Source organism: Daphnia pulicaria, chromosome 10, assembly GCF_021234035.1.
Source record: "Daphnia pulicaria isolate SC F1-1A chromosome 10, SC_F0-13Bv2, whole genome shotgun sequence".
Taxonomy (NCBI): Eukaryota; Metazoa; Arthropoda; class Branchiopoda; order Diplostraca; family Daphniidae; genus Daphnia; species Daphnia pulicaria.
Genome location: NC_060922.1, coordinates 4,986,710 through 5,012,326, shown reverse-complemented (window position 1 = coordinate 5,012,326; position 25,617 = coordinate 4,986,710). Strand labels below are relative to the sequence as shown.

General features: G+C 42.6%; 1 protein-coding gene across 3 annotated transcripts in view; it reads right to left on the bottom strand.

Moving 5' to 3' along the window:
• LOC124314606 (nephrin-like) overlaps nt 1-23,057 on the bottom strand; it is a 41,728-nt gene extending 18,671 nt beyond the window's left edge. For all 3 annotated transcript variants that reach the window (XM_046779812.1, XM_046779813.1, XM_046779814.1), the window contains exons 1-2: nt 22,223-23,057; nt 568-708 (exon numbers count right to left, since the gene is read on the bottom strand). In XM_046779812.1, coding sequence (XP_046635768.1) covers nt 568-708; nt 22,223-22,307 — 226 coding nt within the window. In that variant the 5' untranslated portion in view covers nt 22,308-23,057. The remainder of the gene's footprint in view (nt 1-567; nt 709-22,222) is intronic.
• Between the last annotated feature and the right edge of the window lie 2,560 nt (nt 23,058-25,617).

The window sequence follows — 25,617 nt, the reverse complement described above, 5'->3', positions numbered from 1 at the left end:
CTATTCTCTTTACTTACTCTCACTCTCTCTCTCTACTCTCCTACTTCTCTGCTAATACTATTACCAGTAGTTGTCGAGCTGTAGTCTATCGCGAGTACTGTACTACTCTTCCTAACTACAACTACTACTCTCGTTTTCCCGGTATGTGTATTAATGACGGAGCTATCCATCTACGCACAATCCTGATGCGGCAATGATGGCTGACTCTCTAGCAGCTATACAGTGTGTCTCTGTTTTTATTTCCTAGACAAAGAATAGAATGGAATAAAGAGAAGAGATAGACAGCAAGAACTTTCTGCCACCATTGGGAAAGATTAAAAGAGGATCGAACGGTATCAAGGCGTAGCGGAGGAGGGATATCTTACGTCTGTAGCAACGTCACGAAGATGGATTAGTCTAGATAGGACTCGATCCAACACCGATCCGGAGGAAAGGAGTGAAATCTAGTCCTACTTTTTCAAGTTGTGTGTGTGTATATATATACGAGAGAGAGAGAGAGAAAAGTCCTTACTGGATGGACCCATCGTGATTACTTAGACAGCAAAGGAAAAAAAAAGGCAGACTTACCGAGAGCGAATCCATCTTTGGTCCACTGAGCGCGCCCTTGCTGGTTACCAACTCGGCAGCGGAGAACGGCCATCTGGCCCTCGCGGACGCTGGTGTTCTGCGGCCGTTCGGTAAAGTATTGCTGCTGTTGTTGTCCGTCGCCTGCGAGCAGAAAACAAAAGAGGGATTATTCAACGAGATGAAACAACAACAAGAAATAGGCGCAAAAAGAACCATAAACTAAAAGCGAAAAGGTCTAGTCTGGAGAGCAACTGGGCTGGGGATGGCACACAATCTCTCTCCGTTCCTTCGTTCGTTTGTTCGTAACAAGGAGTGTATAAGCTCTAGCATTCCCGCGCTCTCGTGATGAATGGCGGGCGGGATAACTTTCCCTCTCTTTTTTTTCCCCTTTTCTCGACTTTCTCTCTTGCGTTTTGGCTTCTTCTCCGTCGTGACTGCATGATCGGAGAATGGACCATCAACATGAATCTTGATAAGGAGAATGACGAGAAGAAGGCGGAAGAAGAAAAACCCACTAGCCAAACCAACCCACCGAAAACAAAAACAAAAAACAATAAGCCACTCCATCATTTTTTATTCAGCATTATTTTCTTTCTTTCTTTTTTTTCTCCCCCTTTTCTTTTTATTTGGTCTTGAATGCAGCTCCACCTACTTAAATATGCATCTACTTTACGGAAACGTTGGCCAACCGTGAATTGTCGTCGGCGCCATTTCCCACTAGATGTATAAAAACGAGAAATTTTTGCTACCCTTTTCTTTTCCCTTTTCCGAGCTACTATTTTTTCTTTTATATGTGCCATTGAACGTTGAGTGACATCGTTGACGAATGACGACGACCCTAAAGTCGATTTTTTTTTTTTTTAGTCAACGGGAAAAAAAAGAGCCAATTTCATCAAAACGGTTGGCGGGAGCAGCAAGTACGGTGGAAGTAGTCTGAGTAGTAAATAGTAAGTATATAGTACGGTACTCAATCAAAACGGATCTCAACGACTCCCTGTCTCCTACCCCTCCGCACACACTGGACAAATTGGATGCCATTTCTCATATTTGTTTTGTTTGTCTGATTCCAGGGATGGTTGCTGGGCGAAAGGAATCCAACCTCCCCATCCGGCTTTGTGCATCTGTCGAGGATGCGTCGCCATCGTCGTTTCAACATTTTGATCTCTTCATTTCCATTAATGAACGACAATCGTCTCAGGCAAGTTGGTAATCGTCTAACGTCTTAACTTTAACAAAAATGAACGATAATTCGATTGGCAAAGAAGTTGGGGAGTAAAAAAGGGGGGGGGGAGCAGAGAAGAAGACCTAGTTGAGTAAATGTCTAGAAACGGTTCGACGATCCGTGAGTGATGTCTTTCACTCACGCATTCACTTAATGCATGCATAACGAGCCGTGGAACAAGGACGGGAATAGAGTATAGCAGTCGAGGCAGGGGAGGGAATGGATGGATGGTATCACAAGCTCTTGTTAGTTCAGCCACGTTGGCGCGCACACACACACACACACACACACACTCCCGTTTCTCTCTGACGTCGCCTAGTCTCTCAACTATTCCATTTCCTTCTTCTCTTTTACGCGAATCAATATCCTCCAGCGTCGGCTGTCACTGACTTTGGTCATTGGTTCTTTTTTTTTTTTTTATTTCCAGTAGGTAGACGACGACGACAACACTCGTCGTCGCTCCGAGGAATTGAAATCGATATTGTACCGACTCTTCTCGTCTTTACTTTTTCACGATTGTGCGTGCGTGTCTTTTCGCCCTCTGAAACAAATAACAAATACATAGTGGAGCTCATCATCCGGTTGCGCGCGCGCGCACTCACAAACGAGGCCAGTCGATTAAGAAATTCAACATCAAAAGCAATTGAAGACGATGATGATGACATTCAGTTCAACTGAGGTGGAGGCGTAGACGTTCCATTTGGTCAGGTCAATAGCATTGCGATGGATGGGGAAAAAAGCAGAGGAAAGAAAAATAATAACAAGCTGAGCAATCCATACGCAATGGACCATTCAAAACGATCCATTGAGCTTATACGTTTCCCTTTTCAACTGGGGCGACGTAGCATCGATATTGATTTCATCACTATTATTTTTTCTTCTCCTTGGCGCACTTCCTTTTATATGAAAAGGAGCAAAAAGGCTTTGGACGCGCACACACACACACACTCAAACAAACTCCGCAGGAGCTGCTGCTGCGGCCAGTGATTTTCAATCCGGAGCGATAAGAGGTCGGTCTGTCGGATTCTCCAATAAATGGAGCGGACGGCAAACCGAAACTTATTGGAAAAAAAAAGAAGGGTGGTGCGGGATGTTTGTAGGAGTTTTCCTTCTCCGGCCCCACACGACACATATATTTCCGTGTTATCCAAACACGAACTGCTGGTGCAGCTTTAACGGGACAGCGAGAGAGAGAGAGAGAGAGAGAGTTGTTACACAAGAGGGAAACTTTTCGCCTTTTCAGCAGAGAGAACTTTCTTCTTCTTCTTCGTCTGCGGCGTCGTCCCTTCGCGAAAAACTTTTTTTCAAATTACATCGATGATGTGCAGTAGTACAAGAATAGCACAGTAAGTGGTAGTAAGTGGATCTCTACACTCTATTTCATAATCAAAAGAGAAGGAAAATATCGCAAAGCCAACTCAGTGCCTCCAATGTCTGCAGTTTGGGCTGTCTGCTTATTCCGCTCGTGTGTCTTCACACAAAACTTGACTCGAGGAGCAGAGACAACATCTCATTAGCAATACAAAACCGTGATATACTTGTGTATATAAAGAAATGCGGATGCTAGGAGTAGACCAATTACTTGAGTCGTTGCAACAAGGCATGGTAAACGCAAACGTCATAATATCTTGAGCCGCCAACAAAGAGGGTGGAAAAAAAACAGCCAAACAAGTTTGCTGGATGGTTGACGAAGGAAAACTAGAAGAGACAGAAGACGACAAAGAAAAAGAAGACGACAAAGAAAAAGAAGACGACAAAGAGAAAAAAATATATGGAAAAACCATCAAATCCTTCCTTCCGGTCCAATATCTATAGATGTGTAATTCATAACTCTATTTCTCTTTCTGGGTATGTGCTGTGTTATGTAGGGAAATAATATCGACACATAAAGAGAGAAAGAGACATAGAAAAGAGAGGGGGGAAGAAAAAAGTGCGGTCGCTGTGTGCTAGCGCGATGAGCGCTCTCATCATCCATCTCTTCTTGGTCGTCATCCGCGCACGACCCATCTTATTTCTTGGCTTGGACCCAGTCCGATTTTGGCGATTTTCTCGACGACGACACGAGGAAAAAAAGGAATAAGAAAGAAGGAGGAGAGAGAGAGAAAAAATAGACATGAAAAGTTTCTTCTTTTTTCTTGGAATGACTATATCGAGGCGGTCACCATAAACGGCAGCCAAAAAGAAGAGGAGTCGGATCATCCGTGTGTGTGTGTACACTTCGCATTGAATGGAGCCTTGCAAGCCAGTGACTTCAATCACCTTGCGGCCGTTTGCTCATCGTCCCTAGTCACGCTATGCAAACTATTCGGGAATGAGAATCAACCCACAACAAGAAAAACGGACGCGTTAATGACCCCCCAAAAAAGGGGAAACAAGTCCAACGTATCTTTTTTCTTTCTTTTATCCTGCAAATTCCTATAATCAAAGTCGGTGAATCGAATCGAATAAAAGAATTCAGTTTCAATGGGAAAAGAAAACCATCTTTTTCCATCAGTCAAAAATAAGAGAGAAAAAAAAAAACATTTAAGTGGCCCTGGTCGGACATATGGAAAAAGGAATTCCGACAGGTTCCCCGGTTGAGTTTTCCACTTTACTTGTATGGTATCGTTCCTATTCTTCACGAGACGCGTAAAAAAAGGGAGAGATCCGTTGCACACAGCTCGTCACACGCCATTCAGCACGTCATGCACAGGTGAACGGTTAAACACCCAGTCAACATGTCCCGTATGAGCGCCACAGACAAGAAAAACAGACGACATTCGAATGGCAGAGAGAGGGAATTTTCCATGTTCTTCCGCATGTTTAACACGCAACAGTCACAGACTACATTTCTCGGGACTCGTATAGCATCTTCACAGTTGATTGACCGCTGTTGACAACGACACTAAAAACTTCTTCTCCATTGAAAATGTCACCGTTCCACCTATTCATACATGACTCGAAATGATTTCATCTTCTTTTTTTGGAGACATTTTCTCCTTGGGAGGAAATTTCTCTCATCACGGAAGAGGTGTGTGTGTGTGTATGTTTTTCTTCTCATCAGCCAGCAGCTAAATAATAATTCGAAAAAATGGTCTTGATGATGATGCGTTTGGCGGTTGACCGATCCATCACCAAACCCCAAAACCAAAGTTTCCTTGGTTACTTTCTTCTGGTTCAAGGTTTCGTTTCAAAAGTCCCGGTGCTTGTCAAATTACCAGGCCGTGACCGTATACCCTGCCCCACACACAACAACAACAACACGCTATCCGTCAAAAAAGTAAAAAAAAGGCCCGTCTGCTGGCCAGTTCTCCCTCCCCCCTTTAATAAGAACAAAACCAAACAAAAAAGGAAGAATCTTGTGTGGATTGAAACAGAAAAACGTATATAAATACAAGTCATCATCAGGAGACGCTGTTTGCCACTGTGCTAGTGGCGATGAAGTAATAAACCCAGCAGGATGTATGTATGCATGTATGTATGTCTATTAAATGGGTCTGACTTGAGACTCTCGGGTTGGAGGGGGGAAGGATCCATGCAGCGGCAGCCGTGATCATCATCAAGCAGTTGTTTTAGCCGCGGTTAATGGCACGCCAAAGATAATGAGGTAGAGAAAGAAAGAAAGAGAGAAAGAGAGAGAGAGAGACGAAAGGAAATAAAAACAAGCAAACAATAAGAGAAGCTAAAGAAGAGAACCCAAGAAAAGCGCGTAACGAGGAGGATGAAGGGGTTTTTTCACAATTAACCAGCGTTTTTCCCGCGGTTGATTAAGCTTGAGCCCGAGCCGAGCAGACAGTCACGACCGAGACTCGACTGAACGTGCGTGAACACCAACGATCTCATTCTTCTTCGTCTACCAGCAGCCGTTTTCCTTTTAGTCTTTATTCTTCATTCGACGTCTTTTAAGTGCTTCAATCGACAACAATTTGACGACACATGAACTCCACATGAAATAGGCTTCATTTTCTCTACTACCGTTCTCGGAGGGGTCTTCCGGGCGAATCGCTACTTCTTTTTCTTTTCTCTCTTTAGCAGACTGAGATGGAGAACAGACGAACTACATATATATATATATACGAGGGGTTATGATTGGCAATCAACGGCTACCGTGATTGTTACAAAAAAAAGAGAGAAAAAGAAAAGAATAACAGTCACGATCTCATTTTTATTGCTCCCTACCAAAAATATGATTTTTTTTTTTCTTTTTCTTGTTGTCTCTTGTAGCAGGAAATAAAATAAAACCTGGAAAATGTTATAAGTAGAGGAGAAGTTGGAAGCCATGAAACAACAAAACAACAACAAAATTTTTCTGTATTTTTTTTTTCCTTGTTGTCTCGGCTGTTAACCAGTAGTCGACCAAAAAAGATAGCCCGAGAGTCCGTATGTACGTGTGTGTGTAATTAACCCCCACAACATGCCCAGGAGCTACAGCAACAGGGTACAAGAGTAACATCTCGCCAGGATGAAGAGTCAAACAAGAAAATAAGAAAAGAGGCAAGACGAGATTTTTATATGCAAGTTGCCATATGCCCTGTGGACCGTAAAAGAGCCTCATCTTCTGCTTCTTGAAAAGAAAGAAGGTCGTGACTTTGAAGGAAGAGGAGCATTGCTTGGATAATTTGGCCGACTTGTGTGTGTATACGCTCATTTAACTCGTCGCCCCTAGAAGAAGAAGAAGAAGGAGAAGAAGAATCTAAAAGAAGGAAAAAGAGCAAGTCTGGCGTGTGCGTGTTCGCCAGCAACACCGGGCGCGGATGTGTGCGCCAGTTATTCAAACCAGTGTTTTCTCGATGCCATCTTCCACTTCTTTTCAGATATATGAAATAGGTAACAACACCCAGAAGCCATTGGGACCCTTGTTTTTCTCAATTTTTTTTTTTTTGTTTCTTTCCTTTCTGACCTCTCGCCGGAGATGGTTTAAAGAGTAGATGCAATTACCCAAGGCTCTTTTCTCTCTTTTCTCTTATGTGTGCACATCTCGCGAGCTGTGGCTTTGGGGCAACTCCTCCTCTTCCATGAGAGTAGAAAACGATTCATTATGAACGTAATCATTGCTTCTCTCTCTCTTTTTCCTTTCCCTTCAGAGGGAAAATATCGAAAAAAGAAGAAGAAGAAGAAGAAGCTTAAAAATCCAATCCGAATGGGATTGCGTCTTGGCTCATAATTTGGGACTTTTCGGGACTCTGTAAGCGGCAGATGAGGGAGAAATCGTCGCCTGATCCAACCGTCTGGAATTCCTTTCTCCCAACGGACATGCTTTTTTCCTCATCTTGTTAGATTACATCGAACAGCAAGGCACAAATGAAAAGGAGAAAATGAAGCGGTCGTTCAGTCAAAAATAAAATAATAAAGAATTTGCCATGTACTACCAAGAATCCTGGATTTCAGGCCACCTGTTACTCTTTTTGCTGGTATCTGCGAACTAGCGGCTCGTTTTCATGCCAGCGCGTGTAAATTGATCGCTCGCTAGCTCTCCGCCTTGATACGCAACTGGCACATCCTTTTTGAAAAAGAATCCCAGAACTGCTGACTGGCTCGTTTCATTTCACCGACAACTTTTTTCTTTAAAAGAAATTGAGAAAAGAAAAGCGCGGGCGGTCTGTCAGGGCTCGGGACTGTTGAACGCACGTGCGTAACTGCTAGCACACACCCACATATCTACATGGCAAGAAAAGACAGTGGAAGACACCCTAAATTCATTTGGCAGCTGTCGGTGACGATGGAACATACTGGCTGCTGCCTCTAACTGACAACGGAAATGCAGTGTCTATTCGGTTTCGATTAACATTTCATTTCAGAAAAACCGCCCCGAAATCTAGACGACGACGACTCTCTTTCATCTTTCACATTTTCTGTAGGCTCATCGCTAATGAGTCCACCATGGTGGTGGCCGTGGTGTTAGCGTGGATTTGAGATGATGGGAAATCATCTCGTGTATGTCGAGGATATTCTTTTCTCTCTTCATCTTCCTCCTCCTGTCTTCATCCGTCTTCTTTCCCACGGTTGAGCTAAGGGTGAGCTTGAAATTTGATGAGTTCCTTTTCATGCCACCATAGTACGACTACTTACTCTAGACGTGCACGTATGTGTGTGGACTGTGGAAGGAGTACAACTATCTTGCACACATACGTACACCCATGCATGCCATCCCGCATGCAGCTGTGTCTTGTGTTCAGCTCCTGCTGCAGCTACCAACCAGCAGCCCCAGCTCTTTTTCTTTTCCCCAAAAAAGAGAGAGAATCCCAGTCTCTCTCTCCCCCCTCCAAAAACCAAAAAACACATCTCTTCTTTCATTCTCCATTTCGTGTTAGCCTACGAAAAGAGAGAGGAGAAAGAGACTTGACATATGCTGGCCATTTGCAAGACTTTTTTACCCTCCAACTTCTCTTCAAGTCTTCTTCTTCTTCTTCTACCAATAACTAGATGAAGACTTGAAAAAGACCGACATCATTTGGCTCCTCTCGCGCCTCCTCTCATCTTTGTTTACGACTGGGCAATCATCCGGCCAAGGACGGACCATACTTTTTTACATATTTTTCTGCCTAGCTGCATCTTGAAAAAAATACGAAGGGAGCAGAAATAATAAAATAAAATAAAAAGAAGAGCCCGGCTTTTCCAATCGTTTGGCACCAACAGTTTCCAGGTGGTTGGTGTAACTGTGTCTATGTGTGTGTGTGTGTGTGTAAGTTTCTTTAAACAAATCTCTAGCCCTAGGTAAGAAGTGAAGGAAGAATAAAAGAAGCGCCGGTCAGTCCGCGGCCGCCTTTTTCTGCCGGCCCCGTCCATCCTTCCATTTGGGAAAGCAAGAAGAGTGTGATATTCTGAGTTGTTGCTCACGCTATTTAGCCGAGCGGCGTGAGTTTTGAGAGTCACGGCTCGACGGTTTTATTGGAACCTTTCACGAGGGGCGTCAAGGGGTTATTTTTCACCGTCCACAGATTTGGGATAAATGTGGCCGACACTCTTTTTCGTCTTCTTCTTTTCTTCTCAATTTTGGGAAATTTTACGACGCCAGCCAGAGTCTGAGAGAGACACAAAAACTCACGATCATAGCAACAGACACTTTTCCTACTTTTGGCCAAACTCATGGCAGAGCCAGTCATAAAAGAGGGAAAAAAAAAGTCACTGAACGAACCAAAGGACACAAAGTTGAAGGGAAAAGGGAGATTTGTTTTTATTCTTCCTGAATTTAACGATGTTTGTAATAGAAGAAACAAAAAAAGAATAAAATTCTTGTTTTCCAGTAAAAAAGAGAAAAAAAAAGGCGCCAGCAGGACGGTAGAAATATCAAATTGGAAGACGAGCAACGAAGAAGAGAGCATATCCGGTGATGTGCACAGCTGGTTTGAATCATTGAGGATGACGGACGACCGCAAAAGGCCAACGGAGAAGAGAAAGAATAGGTCCAAAAAATCTAAAAGAAGAAGAAGAAGAAGAAGGGGGGCCAACAGGTTGCGACCAGACATTGGAAAAAGAGAAAAGTTCAAGTGTCAACCACTTTCTGCCTTCCGCAATCAAGAGAATAGACTCAAAGTGAGGGTTGAAAAATTACAAGTTGATCTTTTGCGGGACATTTTCCTTGTTTTTAAGACGAAGCTACGATCCGAGAGGAGGAATGACCCTTCTCGTTTGACTCTCAACTTTCTTACTTTCCAACGGTCTTTTGTCTTTAATGGTCTCAGCTGAAGCGCACACATGTGTGCCCAAGATGGCGCACCCCCGTCGAGAGCTTCGTAGCAACAAGTGGGCGCTGTCTTTGGGTGGAGGAGGATCTGCTGGACAACCGGCAATGGAAACCCGAGACGTTATGATATCGTCCCCTTCCCCGTTTCACTTGGAAAAGCGGCAGACGATTTTTAGGTGTTTTTCTTTTCTTTTTGTTTTTCATTGGCCAACCGGAACGGAAGTGCCTTTGCCATTTCGTGTAGAAAAATAAAAATTGGCCAGTTTAAAACGGCGAAAGGAAAAACTAAACATTTGAAATGACTGCAATGAATCCTCCCGGCAAAGTGTCAAAGTTAAAAATAAAAAAAAACAGAAAAATTACGACAAAAAACAACAAAATTTAAAAGAAGAATTGGAGGAAGAACGACAAGAGCCATCCTGCTGTTATGTACAGTACGCCGGGTCACGACGACCTCGAAACAGGTGAACGACTCATTTCCGCTCTCTCTTTCTCTATCTCTCCTGGGCTCTGAAGAAAGAAGACGAAGAGAGCGGGATCACACGCTGTCTAGCACCAAGAGTTCAACCGCAGCTACCGGATAGAGAAATATAAGAAAGAGAGAGAGAGAGTTGGAAATAAAGTTTTAAAAGTAAGACTATGCCCCCCTTCTTCTCTTTCCATTCATGTTACGCCCCGTTCCACAGTCTCTCCCTCAACCCTCTACCAACCCAAAAAAAAAGGTTTTTATTTTTCTCTCTTCAAGACGGGCAACATCACGCGACGACCCCAGAGTTGCTGGGGGTCACGCGGGACTTGCTTTCCGAGATGGAGGGGGGGGGGGGAAGGGGCCAAGGTTACATTAGACATATATACGTAACACTAGACTGCACACCTATAAAAAGAATAGAAAGACAGGAAAGACGACATTACACACACGACGAGATGACCCCCACCCCACCCCTTATGCCACCCTATAACCGTCGAAACGGTTCCGACGACGACGACGACGTCTCTTGCCTCCGGGAATTTTCAAGAACATCGGGAAATAATGATTTAAGAGGGGGGAAGAAAAGAGAGAGAATCGAGTGTTTTATGGAACGTCGTCGCCTGACCTGAGCCCTCAATCGTCTAACACAACAAATTCGTGTAGACACACAGCAATCAATGCTATAATTAAAAGACTGTACACATGCTTCTCTCCTTCACCCAGGTGATTTTGGGTATTCTTTTTTCCCCCTTCTTCTCTAGTCTCAGTGTGCTTTGGGATGAAAGGAGAAATAGAGAGACAAGTTGAAAGGTGAGCCTGGAATAGGGAGGGGAGGTGATGGGAGAGTCTACACGATTTCCCACACGAAGCGACTTCCCGTCACTCGAGCTCACCTCTTTATTCCTCTTCCAAAAATAAGAGAAAGACAAGTGAAATTAGCCGTAACAAAAATCAATATCGATGGAGTATAGTTAGAGGGGCTACATACACATGTAAATAGAACAAACCCTACATCATCGATTGTAGAGGGTTCACGACGTGGGCTGGTTCACCATGAACCCGTATAATAACGGTGACATCGATGGAAATCGAAGGTGAAGTTGGAAAGAAATAAAAGATCTGCTGGTGCCAACATGTTACTAAACAAAAGACACGAAAGTTTTCCATCATGACATCGATATTGTTTTGTGTGTGTACACACAATATTCGGAGGAGGGGGGAGGGATGAGAAATCCCGGTGGAGTCAAAAACAAAAATGGACGAAATGCTATGATGATGATCGCATGACCTAAACCACCACCAACTACCCACGTCCGGAGCAGAAACAACTCTCTTGACTCTTTTCTCTAGCATCTCTATTACGCATCCCAAAAGTTTGGGTGAAATACAAGACGCTTTTCTTTTTTTTACTACGTGCACCTCCTCTCTCTTTTACCCACTACACAATATGAGATAAGACTCACTGGTGTGTATGTGTATATGTTGGTGCCAAAGCCCCTCCCTGCTAAGTGGAAAGAGGAGAAGTAACCCATTGTTATATTATTTGCCATATCAGAGCAGCAAAAAGCAAGTGACGGACGCTACCCATCAGCGACAAAATGGTGGTTGCCAGGGGAAACAAACGATCGGCAAATATGTGTGATAGATCTCTTCAATTTTTTGGGGAGTCAAAAACATGCGGGCCCTCTAGAAAAATTCTTTGACTTGATTTTTGTCTTTTAATTCTCGTCCATTGAAACGAGAAGAGGAAAACACGACACCCCAAAAAACCTTTTCAGAAGTAGGGGATGACGCAAGTGTTAATGGTGGTCCATCCGGCTAGGGAGACGAGGGTCATCCGACACACAAATGCGGGTTCTATGTATGTCCTTTTTTTATATATTATTGCTTCATCATTTAGAGAAGAAGGGGAGAAGAAAAAAAGTAAATGCCACGAAGGCAACACACGGAGACAGGCAATAATAATGGTTTACCTCGAGATAACCAGTTCATGCTAGCCATTTTGTCAATTCGTGCTACAAAGAACCGATCCATTATTTATGCCGAGGGTTTTGAACTTTTTCGAGTTGTTTACCAAATTGTTTTGTGTTTTTTTCAAAGGAGGAAAGAAAAAAAGAATCAAAATCCAACACAAAAACAAAAGGAGGAGGAAACAGCAATAAAATGTGAAAAATAAAATAAAAGTTTTTTTTTTTTAGGGAAAAAAAAAGAAGTTGCGCACGCCCTCCGGTCAATTCATTATAATATTTTTATTACCAACCAGAGGAAGCCCAGAGAGCGGAAGTCTTGCTCCGCTCATTAGAAGCTATTTAACTGCCCCGTTTATAAAAATATATAATATTTCTTTTTACTGGAAACAATTTTTTTTTCTCTTAAGATATTTTCCAACACACACACACGAAAATGAAAGAGAAAAATGATTTCAGCATTTTAATTTATAATCTTACGAGACCGTCGTCGTGCTTTGTGACAAGAGAGGGAAATAAATATAACGATATTCATCTCTCTCTCTCTCCTTTTTTTCTCCCTTTTCTGAGATTCCAGTCGACTTGCTTTATTGTCCAAAAGGGAAAAAAGTTTCCCATTCCTTCCAACCCTTTTTTTTATTTTTATTTTACTTTTTTTCTTCTTCTTCTTATCAAATCTCTCGATATTTTTTTCCGGTAGTAGTCAAGACACACACCGCCACATTCCAGTGGGAATCCATCAACGGCTGGAAAGGACCGCAAAGTGGACACAAAACGAAAAAAATATTTCAAAAAAATTGGATGTCGAAAATGTTAAAAATGTTTTAGACGGCCGGTATTTTGGCAATGCTAAATCAAAAGCAGATGGGGGGAACGAAGATTCCCCTTCCCATCTAAACTTGTTGTAAATCGACAAACTATTTCGTTCCTCCAGTGAATAAATCTAAAAGACAAACAAACAAACAAACATTCCTTTGCGATCAGAGGCGGAGGGACGACCTCCGGTTTAGACGAGACTTTTCATCCGGACCCAACCCAAACCCAACTGGATTTGTAATAATAATAATATACAGCAGTTTCCCCCCTCAGACGAAATAATAATAAAAAAAAAGATTGATTTTTGTTTTTTGGGCTGTTCCAGTTCTGTGTTCATTCATTGCGCCCCCAAATAAGGAAAACCAGGACGAAATGACCAGTAACTATGGTTAAAACGACAAAGGTAGAGAGAGATGCGACAATAAAAATGGGAAACATTTTCCCGTCCATGACGATCAACAGAAAGAAAAAGATGTGAGATGTGATATGACCGACACGGCCAAAGACTTTTTTCTTGCGTCGGTTGGCATTCACGCTAAAACCTAGTAAACCTAAGCAGGCAGACACACAAGAGCTGCTACTAAAGAGAAGAACCCCATGAGCGACGACGCAAGCGTGGGAAAACACTGAAAGGTTTCAAGTAAAAAAAATAAAAAAATCTAAAAGAAGAAGGGGACGACGAAAAAACACACACAACACACACACACACACACACTAGAATATTATATCTAGAAAAGAAAACCAGTCGGTGCCGAATCTAGCCGGACCGACCCGTACAGAGTGTACACCCACGACAATGACGACCAAGGGAAAGTTTTTCAGGTGTGTGCGTAAGAGAAGAGTTTTGCTGGCTAATTGGATTTCCATCGAGAACGAACGGGGGGAAAAAAACAAAATTAGGAACACAAAAGTTTATTTTCCCTGGTACTACTACCCCGGCGTTGGTAGGCCGGCGTTATTGCTGTGTGATAATGTTCCATGTTGGATGCCATAGGAGATATGTACTAAACATAGGGTAGTCTGCGTGCGTGTTATTGATTTAGCCATTCACGACGAGTCGTGCGATTCTTCCCGTCTGCTGCTATCGTTCCGGTTCCGGCCAGAATCCATCGCCCCCCCCCCCTCCAGGTGTGTCTCGTTCGGATCCGAGTTCTGCGTGTAGAGACTTTACAAGTTGTCGACAGCTTTTGGCGTGTCGACGCTTATTAAACAGCATTTCTCAGCTTTTCCCACGCAGAAAAATGTCATGTTGTTGTCCGCTTGTTGCTCTTTTGGTTTCATCGAAATAAACATCACAACAAATCGTCTGCCTCGTCTTAATTGACGTCAACAAATCATTCGGTGGCCCCAAGTCCGTCAAGTTTTTATCAAACACAGACACACAAAAATCAAGTTTGTGTACACCAATTGGGAAACAGATGGGGGACGTTGACGGACGTGAACAAACGCCGCATTTTAAACATTTCCAAATGTGAAGGTCTCCTTTTTTTTCTTCTTCTTTAAAAGTTTATTGAGGGCAAAGGAAGAAGCATTAGGAATGTTATCGCTACTCCGGTATTTATCTCTTAATTGGTAAACAAAAAGCTTCCCCTTACAAAAAAAAAATCGAATTCTCGGCTCCCGGATTTACGTTTTCCTTCGTTCTCTTTCAATGCGGTTCGGTAAATCCCCATTTTGTTTTAAAATGGGGGAGAAAAACGGAGTCGAGTCAGTTGCACGCAAATCTCCAGAAACCTTCTCCCCTTACGACAAAGTGTTTTGGCGTGTGACGTGCACTTGCCGTGTTTCACGCCGACTGGGAAGAGAGAAAACGGGAACCGAACAAGTCGCCCAAATGCAAATTGATTGATTTTTCTCTTTTAAAAGATAAAATGAGATTCAAAACGTGACTCAAAAGAGAGACACAAGAGTTTGTTTAAAAAGTATCAAATTGCTGCATCAAGTCAAATAGGCAGCGTCGCCCTGCACGTAGAAAAAGGGGGGAGAGAGGGGGAAAAAAAAGTTCAAAGCTTAAAAAAGAAAGAAAGAAAGAAAAGAAAGAAGAAGAGCGTTGCCAACGTGAAGGCGAACGTTGGCGGGATAATTCGATCCAACGACAGCTCTCTATATATATTCCGGAATATTAACTATATCTTCTTTTTAGAGAGAGAGAGAGAGAGAGAGTGGGCCGGCGAAATGTTACCGAGGGTATCCAGCACATCAAGGAGGGAGAAGAAGACGATCGGAAAGTTGGTCCGTTCTCTCTACATATAAAAATAAAGCTTCACGACCCGACCCTATAATAAAAAATAAAATAACACGGCACCACCGAACGATACAGGCACGCACCGAGAAAAAGAGGAAAATAAATAAAATAGAGATGGACCAAATGGATGGATGGGTCTGTCTCCCCTTTTTCTTCCGTTAGGGACGACACATTATACAAACAGGACCATCCGCACTGCGGAGTATTATACACGTTTGAATAAAACAAGAAAAAGTCACAACCCGATCTCATACAAGCAAAGAAAACAAAAAAAAGAAGTAGAGGGAAAAAGCCACACATAAAGAAAAAGGGAAAAAAGGAGAGAGAGAAGAGGTTGGAGATCGGTAGGAATGATTATGTCACCCCGCAGTGGTTATACAGTCTTATGCATAGTGTATATCCACACAGAGTTATTTCCAACCCAATGTCTGGGTATTTCCCTCTGTGTGTTTCTCCCTTTTAAACAAAAATTTGGCTGATACGTTTTACAGATAAAATGTTTGTGTGTGTAAATGTTCAGAGAGACGGAGAGAGAGAGAGTCTGTCTCTATCTTCTTCCTGGGTTCCATCGATCCCAGTTTTTGGACGGTGGATACGCTCGCTACTGGATTTTGGATTGTGGGTGGTGGACGGTCGAGTGCGTCTATTAAAAGAAACGGAAAAATCCCCCAAACAACAAAACATGGAAAATCCACCCCACACACACACGCGCGGTTTTTACTCTTTCTTCTCTTGTGGGGTAAAAACGCATGAAGAAAAGGGCAAAATAGAAACAAAGACTCACGGCGGGGGATGTACCAGAAGAAAGAAGAAGAAAAAAGAGATGCGGGAGGTATTGTGTTCCAACACAAGAGTTGGGCTCAGCCTTTTTTCCACATTTTGTTTGAAGAGCTAAGTCAAACGACATCTTTGCCGCCGCCAAACAGCTGGAAGAACTCGACTACATTAGCATCTTTGCATGAACTATCCGACCGACAGCGTGATTCCCCCATCGCTTTTTTGATGATTCCCGCATAGAAATAGAAAAATCAAGGATCGATTGTTGTACATAAAGAAACTCTTTGAAGTCTGCTGCACCACTCTTTCTCCAATTTTCCAAATTCAAATTACAATCCTAAAATAAAAAAGTCGAAAAGGATTTTGGTAAGACCTTTGATGGACCTGCTTCTCAAATACCTTTACCAAAAGATAAGAGAGTCGCGGGGGTAATTATCGGTAATGGACAATAATCTCCAAGTTTCAGTGCGACAAAGCCAAAAAGAAGAAGACAAATAATAAGGTCCTTTCTTTTCTCCCCATTTTTGGCATTCATTCTGCTCCATTGAGAATGTTTGAATCATTGATAAGAAAAAGAAGGTCCCCCCCCCCCCATTTTACGTCATTGTTGTCCTTAACACAGAAAAAAGAAAAAGAAAAGAACCTGTAAAGTGCAATGAAGAAATGCACAGGAAAAACGGAATTACGAAAAAGGGAGCGGCATCCCAAGAGAAAGAAGAAGAAGAATCTGGGAATCCCACGCTGTTCACTAAAGCCGACATCCTCGCGATAATTACACAACAATTTGACGTGGAGAAACAAGGGCGCGCGCAATAGAATAAACAGAAGAAAAAGAAAATGGTGTAAAAAGAAAAAAACCAAAAAAAATCCGAAGTGATGGTGGAACCCTCACACTGTACACACAAACTTCCGGCTGTTGTGTGGTCTCTCCTTTATAACAAAATAAAAAAAAAAATAGTGTAGACAGTGTTTTTCCGAGGAAACCACCAAGAAGAAGAGCGCGAAGACAACAACAAAACGAAAGGAAGAAAAAACAAGAGGGTAAAGTGGATTTCCTGATTCCGTTTCTCTTATTTTTTTATCGACCGACGAGGCCCAATGGCAAAAAGAGAAATACTGAAAAAAATGACTACTCGTTTCCTTCCAAAATTGAAAACAATGGTGGGAAATCATCTTTTTTTTTCAGGTCTATCTTTTTATTCTTGTTTTTCTTTTTTTTCGCATTGAATGCTGCTGCGTGATCGGTACGCGGCGGCGCCCGTTTGATTGTCTGTGTATATTTTCCAAGAAAGACACCAAAGAGATAAAGGCGTTCCGAAGGCGGAAAAAGAAATTGGACGGAGCTGTTTGTCATTCCGGGACACGGCAAAAAGAGAAAAGTTTTGTGTGATGTGGAAATATTTTGGAACGAACATCATCCAATCTTTTTCTTTTTTCCCCTTCAGATTATTGCGTCTGTACTCGACTGGACGTCTACTAAGGTGAAACACGCTTTTTTTGGCTATGTGTTTGTGCATACACGAGACAAAATGTCTTTCCAAAAGAGAAAAAGCGAATCAAATTGGGAATCATTGCACTCACACACACACAGAGAGAAAAAAGAAAATAAGTTTTTTACGAGTTTTGTCGGTTGATACGCAGAGCGTGGCGTCAACGACCTCATCTATACGCAGATTGGGTAAGGCTAGCCAGCGATACAAATCAACTTCTTCTTCTTCTTTTCCTTAGACGCCCCATTTCCAATGCAATCCGATTGATAGCGGTGGTGGTCGAATCCGATTTCTGCGGGTATCCAGAACTACAATCTAAAGGCTCACATTTACGACATACAGACACACATCATATTCCTATATACGGATCGGATCTTACAAGGCGATACAAACACACACACAAGACCGGAATAATAAGATACAGAGAAAAAAAGGAACTGCTCGCAGTAGTTTATAATAATAGTTGATATCCATCAAATTCTCTTTCAGTGTGTAAAGCACGTCGTAGCCAATGAGCGTTGGATTTCAACTTTGAATTCAAAGTAAGAAATAAAATGAAAGCAGATTTTTCCGGGGGGCATTCCGGACGTAAAGTGTTGAAGGTACAACATAGAAGCCCCATTTCCTGCTTCCGCCGGTTTTATCCGTGAAAATCGTTCCCCCCACCACCACCACCATCAGCACCCCGATTGCGTATTCACTAATGAAGGAACCTTGTTAAAGCTTTAAACAGTTCGTTATTACACAGTAACAAAACAGTTAACACACCACAAAGACAAAACATGCCGACATTGTATGATGACCCAACATCAAACAATGAAAAGGATCCATTTGCGCAAAGTGGATTAAGTCAAATTGTTTCCTGCTTATTTGATTCCCGATAAGAAGAGAAAATAATGCGATAATAAGAAAAGCCAGTCGGGTTAGCATTCTTACAGCCCAATTAAGAAAAAAAAAAAAAAAATACGACCAGACTATAATCATAGCTGCACAAAATTCCGGTCCGTTCGTTCCGCCCATTTGAAACAGCGCAAAATAGCAGGTGGAACTACCATTCTCCTTCTAAATTTGGAACCTTCAAAACTACAACGACAAGTCAACAACAACATCTACCTAGGGCTGAAAAAATAAAATAAAACAAACGACTGACTCAACGTTAGTACGTACGGGATCGTCGGTCCCACTTGCCTAGAGTTTCCACCTGACTTGCTTTGATGGCATAAGAAGAGAGAGAACCTCGGTGGGGGAGTCAGGCACGCGCGTCTACACGCAGAAAGCGAGAGACGAACGTGCCGACTCCCGCAACGACTTCGTCCTTCGTACTCTCATATCATCTTTTTGCGGTTTTCGTTCGGTTCGGCTGGATGATCTCTCTCTCTCGGACACGGGCGGCTTTCGTGTCCTGTCGGTCGGCCCAAGTTGAGCGTGAAACCCACACAACAGACCATGCAGAGGAGGAGGAAGAAACCACCACCACCACAATATAATGTAAGTGGCAAGGGCAATCGAAACCATCAGATATATACACACAGCGAGCTGCTGTATGCCATACAGCTGCTTCATTGCTGAAGCGCGTGCTGCTTTTATGTCTCGAACCCAAACTACTGTGGCAGATATAAAGGAAAAGAGAGCTGCGAGGGGAAGGCAGCAAACGAGGACGCTGCACTGCACGAACGGGGGATCAGCAGGGTCCTATCGGCAGCGGGAAACGGGTATTTGAGCGCCGTGTAATTTGCTCAGAGTTGTCTCTATCTCTCGATTGAGGTTGCCCTCGATTGAGAGACCGCCGATAAAGAAAACCTTAAAGAACCCCAAAACATAGAGACACACCAAACTGTTTCCGTGTAATTCACGCAGCCCCCCGTCCCGCACTGAAATTGTCGCATGTGACGTGGGGGGATTTCTGGCCAAAGCATTTAGCCTTGAACCAAAGTAAAACTCCTTTTTTGGGGAGCTGGGGGGTTTGAATACCATTTCTGATTTTATGAAGGAAGAAAGGGAGTCGAGAAAAGGAATTGATATACATATACAGTCCCCTACTCAATTTGAATTCTACAACCTCATTCCGCTGGCTGTTGGCAGCCAATAAAAACGTCTTCGGGATTGTTTGTCACGATGCCAACAGATTGGAAGGCAAGAAGAGAAGATTCTTCTGCAAAGAAGAAAAGATTGAGTCAAGTTGTAGACTCTCTCTCTTCTTCTTCTTCGTCGTCGTTCCTTTGCTACTTGTCAGGATTCGAATGGACCGCCCTTTCTGGATCGATGGTGTCGCCATTTTCTTCCTCTCGCTGCCACTCACTCACGGGAGGGGAGAAATTGTGAACGGGGGGAGACGATCTTTGATCGATCGTTTCTTGTGTGTGTCAGTGATTTCCCTTTGGCCGGTGCCTCATCTTTCTCCATCCCAAACAGTTTTGACTTTCTCTTTTAATCATCATATTCTTCTAGCGACACTAAATATTTCTTCTTCTCGCCAAAACGTTGGCGAGAAGGAGAAGAAAATTTCCCATTCGTCGCACGTCATCATTAACATCAAATTAAAACGAGGCCATTTTTCTTCATCATCAAACACAAAGTTTAGTCAGCGATCCATCATCAGGGTGGTGGAAAATTTTTCAATAATAAGAAAAACTGCGATGGCGGCTGTTTCCCATAAGCCCCTCTCTCTATATATAAAGTGCGAATATTGTTTGTGATATTAAAAAGGGAGGAAAGGACTTTGCAAGTTGGTTTTGTGTGCGTGCCGATCGGCATGCCTTGAAACTCTTGAGCCAAAGTGGTCGACTCCCGCATCGCTCCACCACCTCCCCCCTTGAAGCCCCTGTGGTCGATAGATAGAAGAAAAAGGAGGAGGAAGGCACACATGGGTCAGCAAAAAAAATTGTGAGACTATAGTTAGCTACTAGTTACAATACACAAACTCCAACCAAACGACCGCACACACCCTGAGGAGGTGAAGAACCATTTTTTTCAACTTCTCCCTTCTTTCAAAACTACCCTAAAAACCCCCAGCAACTGCCTCATCAATTGTAGTGCTTCCAATATAAAGAACGTAAAAGAAAAGATTTTTTAATTTTTTTTTGTAACAAAGTTGGCGGTCGAGAGGGGGGGGGGGCGTGAATTGGACGATGGTAATAAGAAACCTCATCACCACTATACAACCGCCTTTTTCTCGCTGTCGAAACGCCCGGCCGGATAAGAATAAAAGAAGAAGAATTTTTATTTTTTATTTTTCAGATTTTTGAAAAAAAAAAAAAAAATAAATATTTTGCAAGTTAACATAAAATATAATAGTTTTCTTTTTGCAGTTGAGACGACGAATTGTAAGTGGAATGGAAAGGCTATTGAGAAAAAGGAACGGAGCGGGACACAATTTGTCCGCGTGATTGCGCCCCTTCTTCGTTCACGCTCGCTAAAGGAAAATTCACACGTTGCCGTTTTCTTTCACCCCGACACTTTTGTATCGTTCAAGAAGAGAGAGCTGATACAACTCCCGTTTCATTTTCAAAATAACGGAGCACCGGAATCGATCGCATTCTCTTCTTTTGCCCCAGAAATGTAACACGTACCTCTTGACCTAAAAGAGCTCCAGATTCTTCTAGAAATGTACGTAGTAAAAGCATTCCCTTCGTTAATTCTACTTCTTCTTCTTCTTCCGATCAAACGGCTAAACGAATCAAATGTTGTTTGGCTTTTACAGAAGGAGGGGGGAATCTGATTATTATTACTATTACTATTTTCTCGGCAGGTGGCGGAAGCCCGTTCAATGCTCTTTTCTCCTAATTTCAACGTCAAAATGGCGGGACCGGCGTCCATAACTGGTCGCTATTTACTTGTACCCCAGGAAGTTGTTTCTCCTCCCCTCAACAACAAAAAATTGGATCCATTTTTGTGTGTGTTTTTTTAACAAATGGAAATTCCAAAACTTGTTGGAACAAAACAACAAATTGAAATAAATATTTTAAAAAATGGGCGTTCAAGTCGGTTAAGAGTTTTTTCTTTCTTTTTTTTCGTGGATTTGGTTTCCCGAAACATTTTTGAGGTGAAACCGACCTGTTATTTTCTACGTTATTTTTTGTTGTAGTTTTGTTTTTGATTGATAGGAAAACGATAAGAGGATACACACAAAAAGGGGCCACCACCGCAACGGCCGGCGCTGATTGAATTACAAACAAAGTCAATCGACTTATTTTCTCTCTACACGCCTTCGATTCACGACCGGAGCTACATACACACACACACACTCCCACAGGTCTACAAAATGGACGTCATCGACGCCGCCGAGCCATCATCTTTACCTCCTCCTTTTCGTTTGAAATCGTGAGGGAATGAAAAAAGATAGGAGGATCCTGTTTTTAAAAAAGTTGAAGGGGGCGAGATTTGACCCATTTCGGGACCAAATTGTTTGTTGGCCAACACATTAACAAAGGAGAGAAAGGGAACATTACTCGTGATGGAAAACAATCACGAAGAAAGATGACAATCGTATCGACGATTTCATCAGCAAATAAATAAAGAAATTTCTTTTTTTTTTGTTTTCTTGTCTAGCTTGTTCACGCGTGATTATCATCGCAAGAGGCTCCGTGTGGTGAACCCCACATTTTATGCGGTCGATGATGTCATATCCAAACTTTCGATCAAAGTCAAATTAAGCCACCTACAGAAAAAATACGCCAACAGATGGCGTTTTTTTCTCTCCCTCCAAATTACTCTCACACGCACAAGGGGTGTGTGTGTGTGTGTGTGTGTGTGTACTCCCCCTTCGGCCCTTTTTTTTTCTTGCGTCTTTAACTCGTCCACATCCGGCGTGTGAATTAAGTAGAGTGTGGGTAAGGACGGGAATACAAATGTACAGAAAACATACTAAATATTATATATCTCACACGGGATGTTGGTGGCTACCCTCGCTAGTGTATGAAATCGCTGCCCACGTGGGCAGCGATTTCTAAAAAGTCCCGACAAAGTTGAAAATTCCCAATGAAAAATGAAAAATTGTTAACACTTACATGTCGGTAGACTAAAGAAAACAAAGGCCAACAGCAGGTAGGAGGACAGGTGGAGTCTTCCGATCCTCGGCGACTCCCAATCCATGATTTCAAGTTGAATTTCGTGAATTTGAATTCACGATTCCGGGGGTGGAAAAAAAAAGTATTTCTCGCCAACCACACACAGACACGTGGTGTGTGCAAAGAAAGATGTTAATAGAAAAAGGATAATCCGGCTCACAGTTTTAATCCAGTTTCACGATTGAGATGGTTGTTGGCTAATCACAAACACATTGGTCAGATGGAAACACACTGGCACGCGAAACACACAAGTCTCTCTTTCAAAATGGAGAGAAACAAACATCCAATCCGTGTGTGTGTTGTTTTGTCTCTTTTTACTCAATGTTATTTCTCTCTCCTGGGAGGTCCTGCTTTTCAACGTCAAATCATATGCTAATCAGGAGTGTGTCTATGTTTTATTCTGTTTTGGCTGCGGCGGATGATCGACGCAGGCCCTGGGCTGACCCAGCAACACAGACACACCAAACTCTCTCTCTACTATTACACTCACTCACAAGACACACAAAATCACTTTGGTGGCGCAGTAACAAATGATGCACAGGTGCAATCGAGAGAAATCCACGTGAGGTGCCAAAATGGCGTCAGTTCAGTTTCGATCAGGATTTTTGTCAATTTCAAAAAAAAATCCTATCGACGAATGTCAAACAGTTTTGGATGGGTGAAGAAATGATGTGTATGTTGTTGCAATGGTGCCTCGTTTTCGAATGGAGTTTCAGAGCGACATTGGACACGACCTCTCTCTGTAAAAGACTGGCTCACACTGACGCAGCAGACACCGGTCTCTAGAACTCTCCCCCCCGTCCGTTAAAAAATGGCCACCAGAGGCTCTCCTGTTTGCCTTCCTGCCTCCATGATTCTTTTTCTTTTGCTCCCCCGTCCTCTTCTTCGCCTTTTCCCTTTCAGAAAATACAAAAAAGCCCGCGAGGAATAGCTCCGCCCTTTTTTTCTAGCGCACGCTCATCCGTCCTCATTTGAAAAAAAGGAAAAAATAAAAAAAATTCGACATTTTCTTCTTCTTTTTTTTCTGAATGAATGAATGAAAAAGACCATCATCATCGTCGAGCCGCCTCGGGCAAAAGGTATACACGGCTTTGGCGTGAAAAAAAAGTTGAGCATCATAAGCTAAGAAATAGAAGGGGGGAGAGAAGCCTTTTGATGGGCATCAATAATCCAATCAATTCCAATCGTCACCCTCCAATGTGTGTGAAGTACGGTATACACTAAAGTGCAGTATTACTTTTATTTCACGTAAATAAACTTTTTGGACAAAAAGGTTGAAATGTTGAAATTGTCAGGAGACACATGTCAAAGTAAACGACTTGAATTCATCACACAAGTCCCGAAATTGTATACGGTCGTATGTGTGTGTGTGTAGGTGTGTATTTGCATATATTTGCTCTTCGTCAATACTATACTATACGTCGCTGCTGAGAGAGAGAGAGAGACTGAAAGGGCCTCTGGGGCTTGTCCTGGGGGGGTTACTATAAGATTGTACCGTGAAACGCAATCATATTCAAACTCTTTTTGGGATGTAATAATCGCGTACCTTTACCGGGAAAATCCAATCAAACGGTCGAGTTGGGTGTTTCATTGCTAAAACTAATGCCAGCAACTCAAAATAACATTCATCTTCCGCCGAGTTTATAAGGTCGATTTGCTTCAGAGATTTTTAAAATGAATCAAAGATCCGGGCAAAACACGGAAATTGCACTCACACGTGAAGATGTTGTTACGTTTAGATGCATTGGCTTTGATATATAGGGGCGCGAAAATCTTGTTGTTTTTTTTTGTTTTTGTTTTATTGTTATTTTGGCAAGAAATCTAACGGAATGAACGTGTGATGGAATCCTTGCGTGCGCCGGTGTAGACTCAGCAGCGCAGCGCAGCCTCCACCACAGGCCCGTGATGAGGTTCACGCAGCTGCATCACCTCCTCATCATCCCCGATTCCTGCCCATCTCGTTTCTTATTCTTTTTTTTTCCCGTTGTTGTCCTGTGTTCCATTCCATCCAGCAGAAATTTGAATATTACACCCGTCTCAGAAAAGAAAAAGAAGAAGAAGAAGAAGAAGGACCAGGTGAGATGTTCTCCTCGTATGTAAACCACACGACCGTTTCGGGACTTGTTCGTGTGTGGGTTCGTTTGTAAATCACATCCTCTGAATACGTTACGAAATATATCCCGTCCTGTTTTGCATCCACAACAACATCGCGATGAGATGTGGGGGGGAAACAACAACAACAACACGGCCGTTGACAGTCGGGAAAAAAAAAACAAGACAAAAAGGCCAAATCTTTTTGTCAAACATTTTTTTTTCTTTTCCCCTTTTGATTCGAAATATGGAATCATGTTTAAGGGTGCGTATATACTCTAAACGTGAGTGTCACACCGTGAAAAGTCAACACAGAACTAGAGAGATAAGACAGCGAGCGGGAAAAAAAGAAGAAATGTAGAACGGGAAATTTATTTTGGCACCCAACAAGAGAGTGTCGTTGGTTCGTGATTTTTGGAGCGGTTCACAACTCGGGGAGAGAGAAAAGGAGGAGGATTCGGTTGGGTGGAGGGGCTCTACCAATTATGGTCGCTCGGCTGACATCACGACGGCGTACAGTTACACACACACACAGCGCAGAGATGAGAGAGATGACTCTCTACTACCCATACGTAATCACTTGGGTTAACCTTATGTAAAGTGTTGTTGCTGTTGTTGTTGTTGTTGTTTGGGTTCCTCTTTTGCCGGAGCTGGAAGAGCATTTTTCAAAATGGCATTCCAGGTCGTCGAGGGGATGGCGTGAGTAGGTCACGATACGGTCCGTAAAGTTTGCCTTCCTCCCATAAGCCTCTTCTTCTTCTTCTTCACTGCGGGACCTACATTTCAGTTGTGTATTTCTATTTTTTCTCCTTTTTTCACGAAGGAGGAGTTTCCCTCGGTGTGCAAGGAGAAGAAAGATGCGTGGGTGGTTGCACAATTTTACGTTAATCATTTAGAAGAATTCGAGAAAAACGGGTCAATTTCCCCATTTTTTTAATTTTATTTTCAAAAGGAAAATTTTAAGCGGGAAATTCAAAAGACGAAAAGAAAAAATACCCAAATGACTTCATACCCTGGAAAGAAAAGGGGCTTGGCTTTTTTTTTTTCATATAGCGGTATCGTAAAAAGACGCAACAACAACAACAACAAAGTTTTTTGGGAAGAAAAAAATCCTATCCGAGTGATCATTCATTCTTTCTCTCCCCTTTTTTTAACGATTACGAGTCAATAGCGGAATGAAGAACGTAACAAAACGGGGGGAAAAAAGAATCGCCGAGTTATATACAGACGACGATATTGTTGTT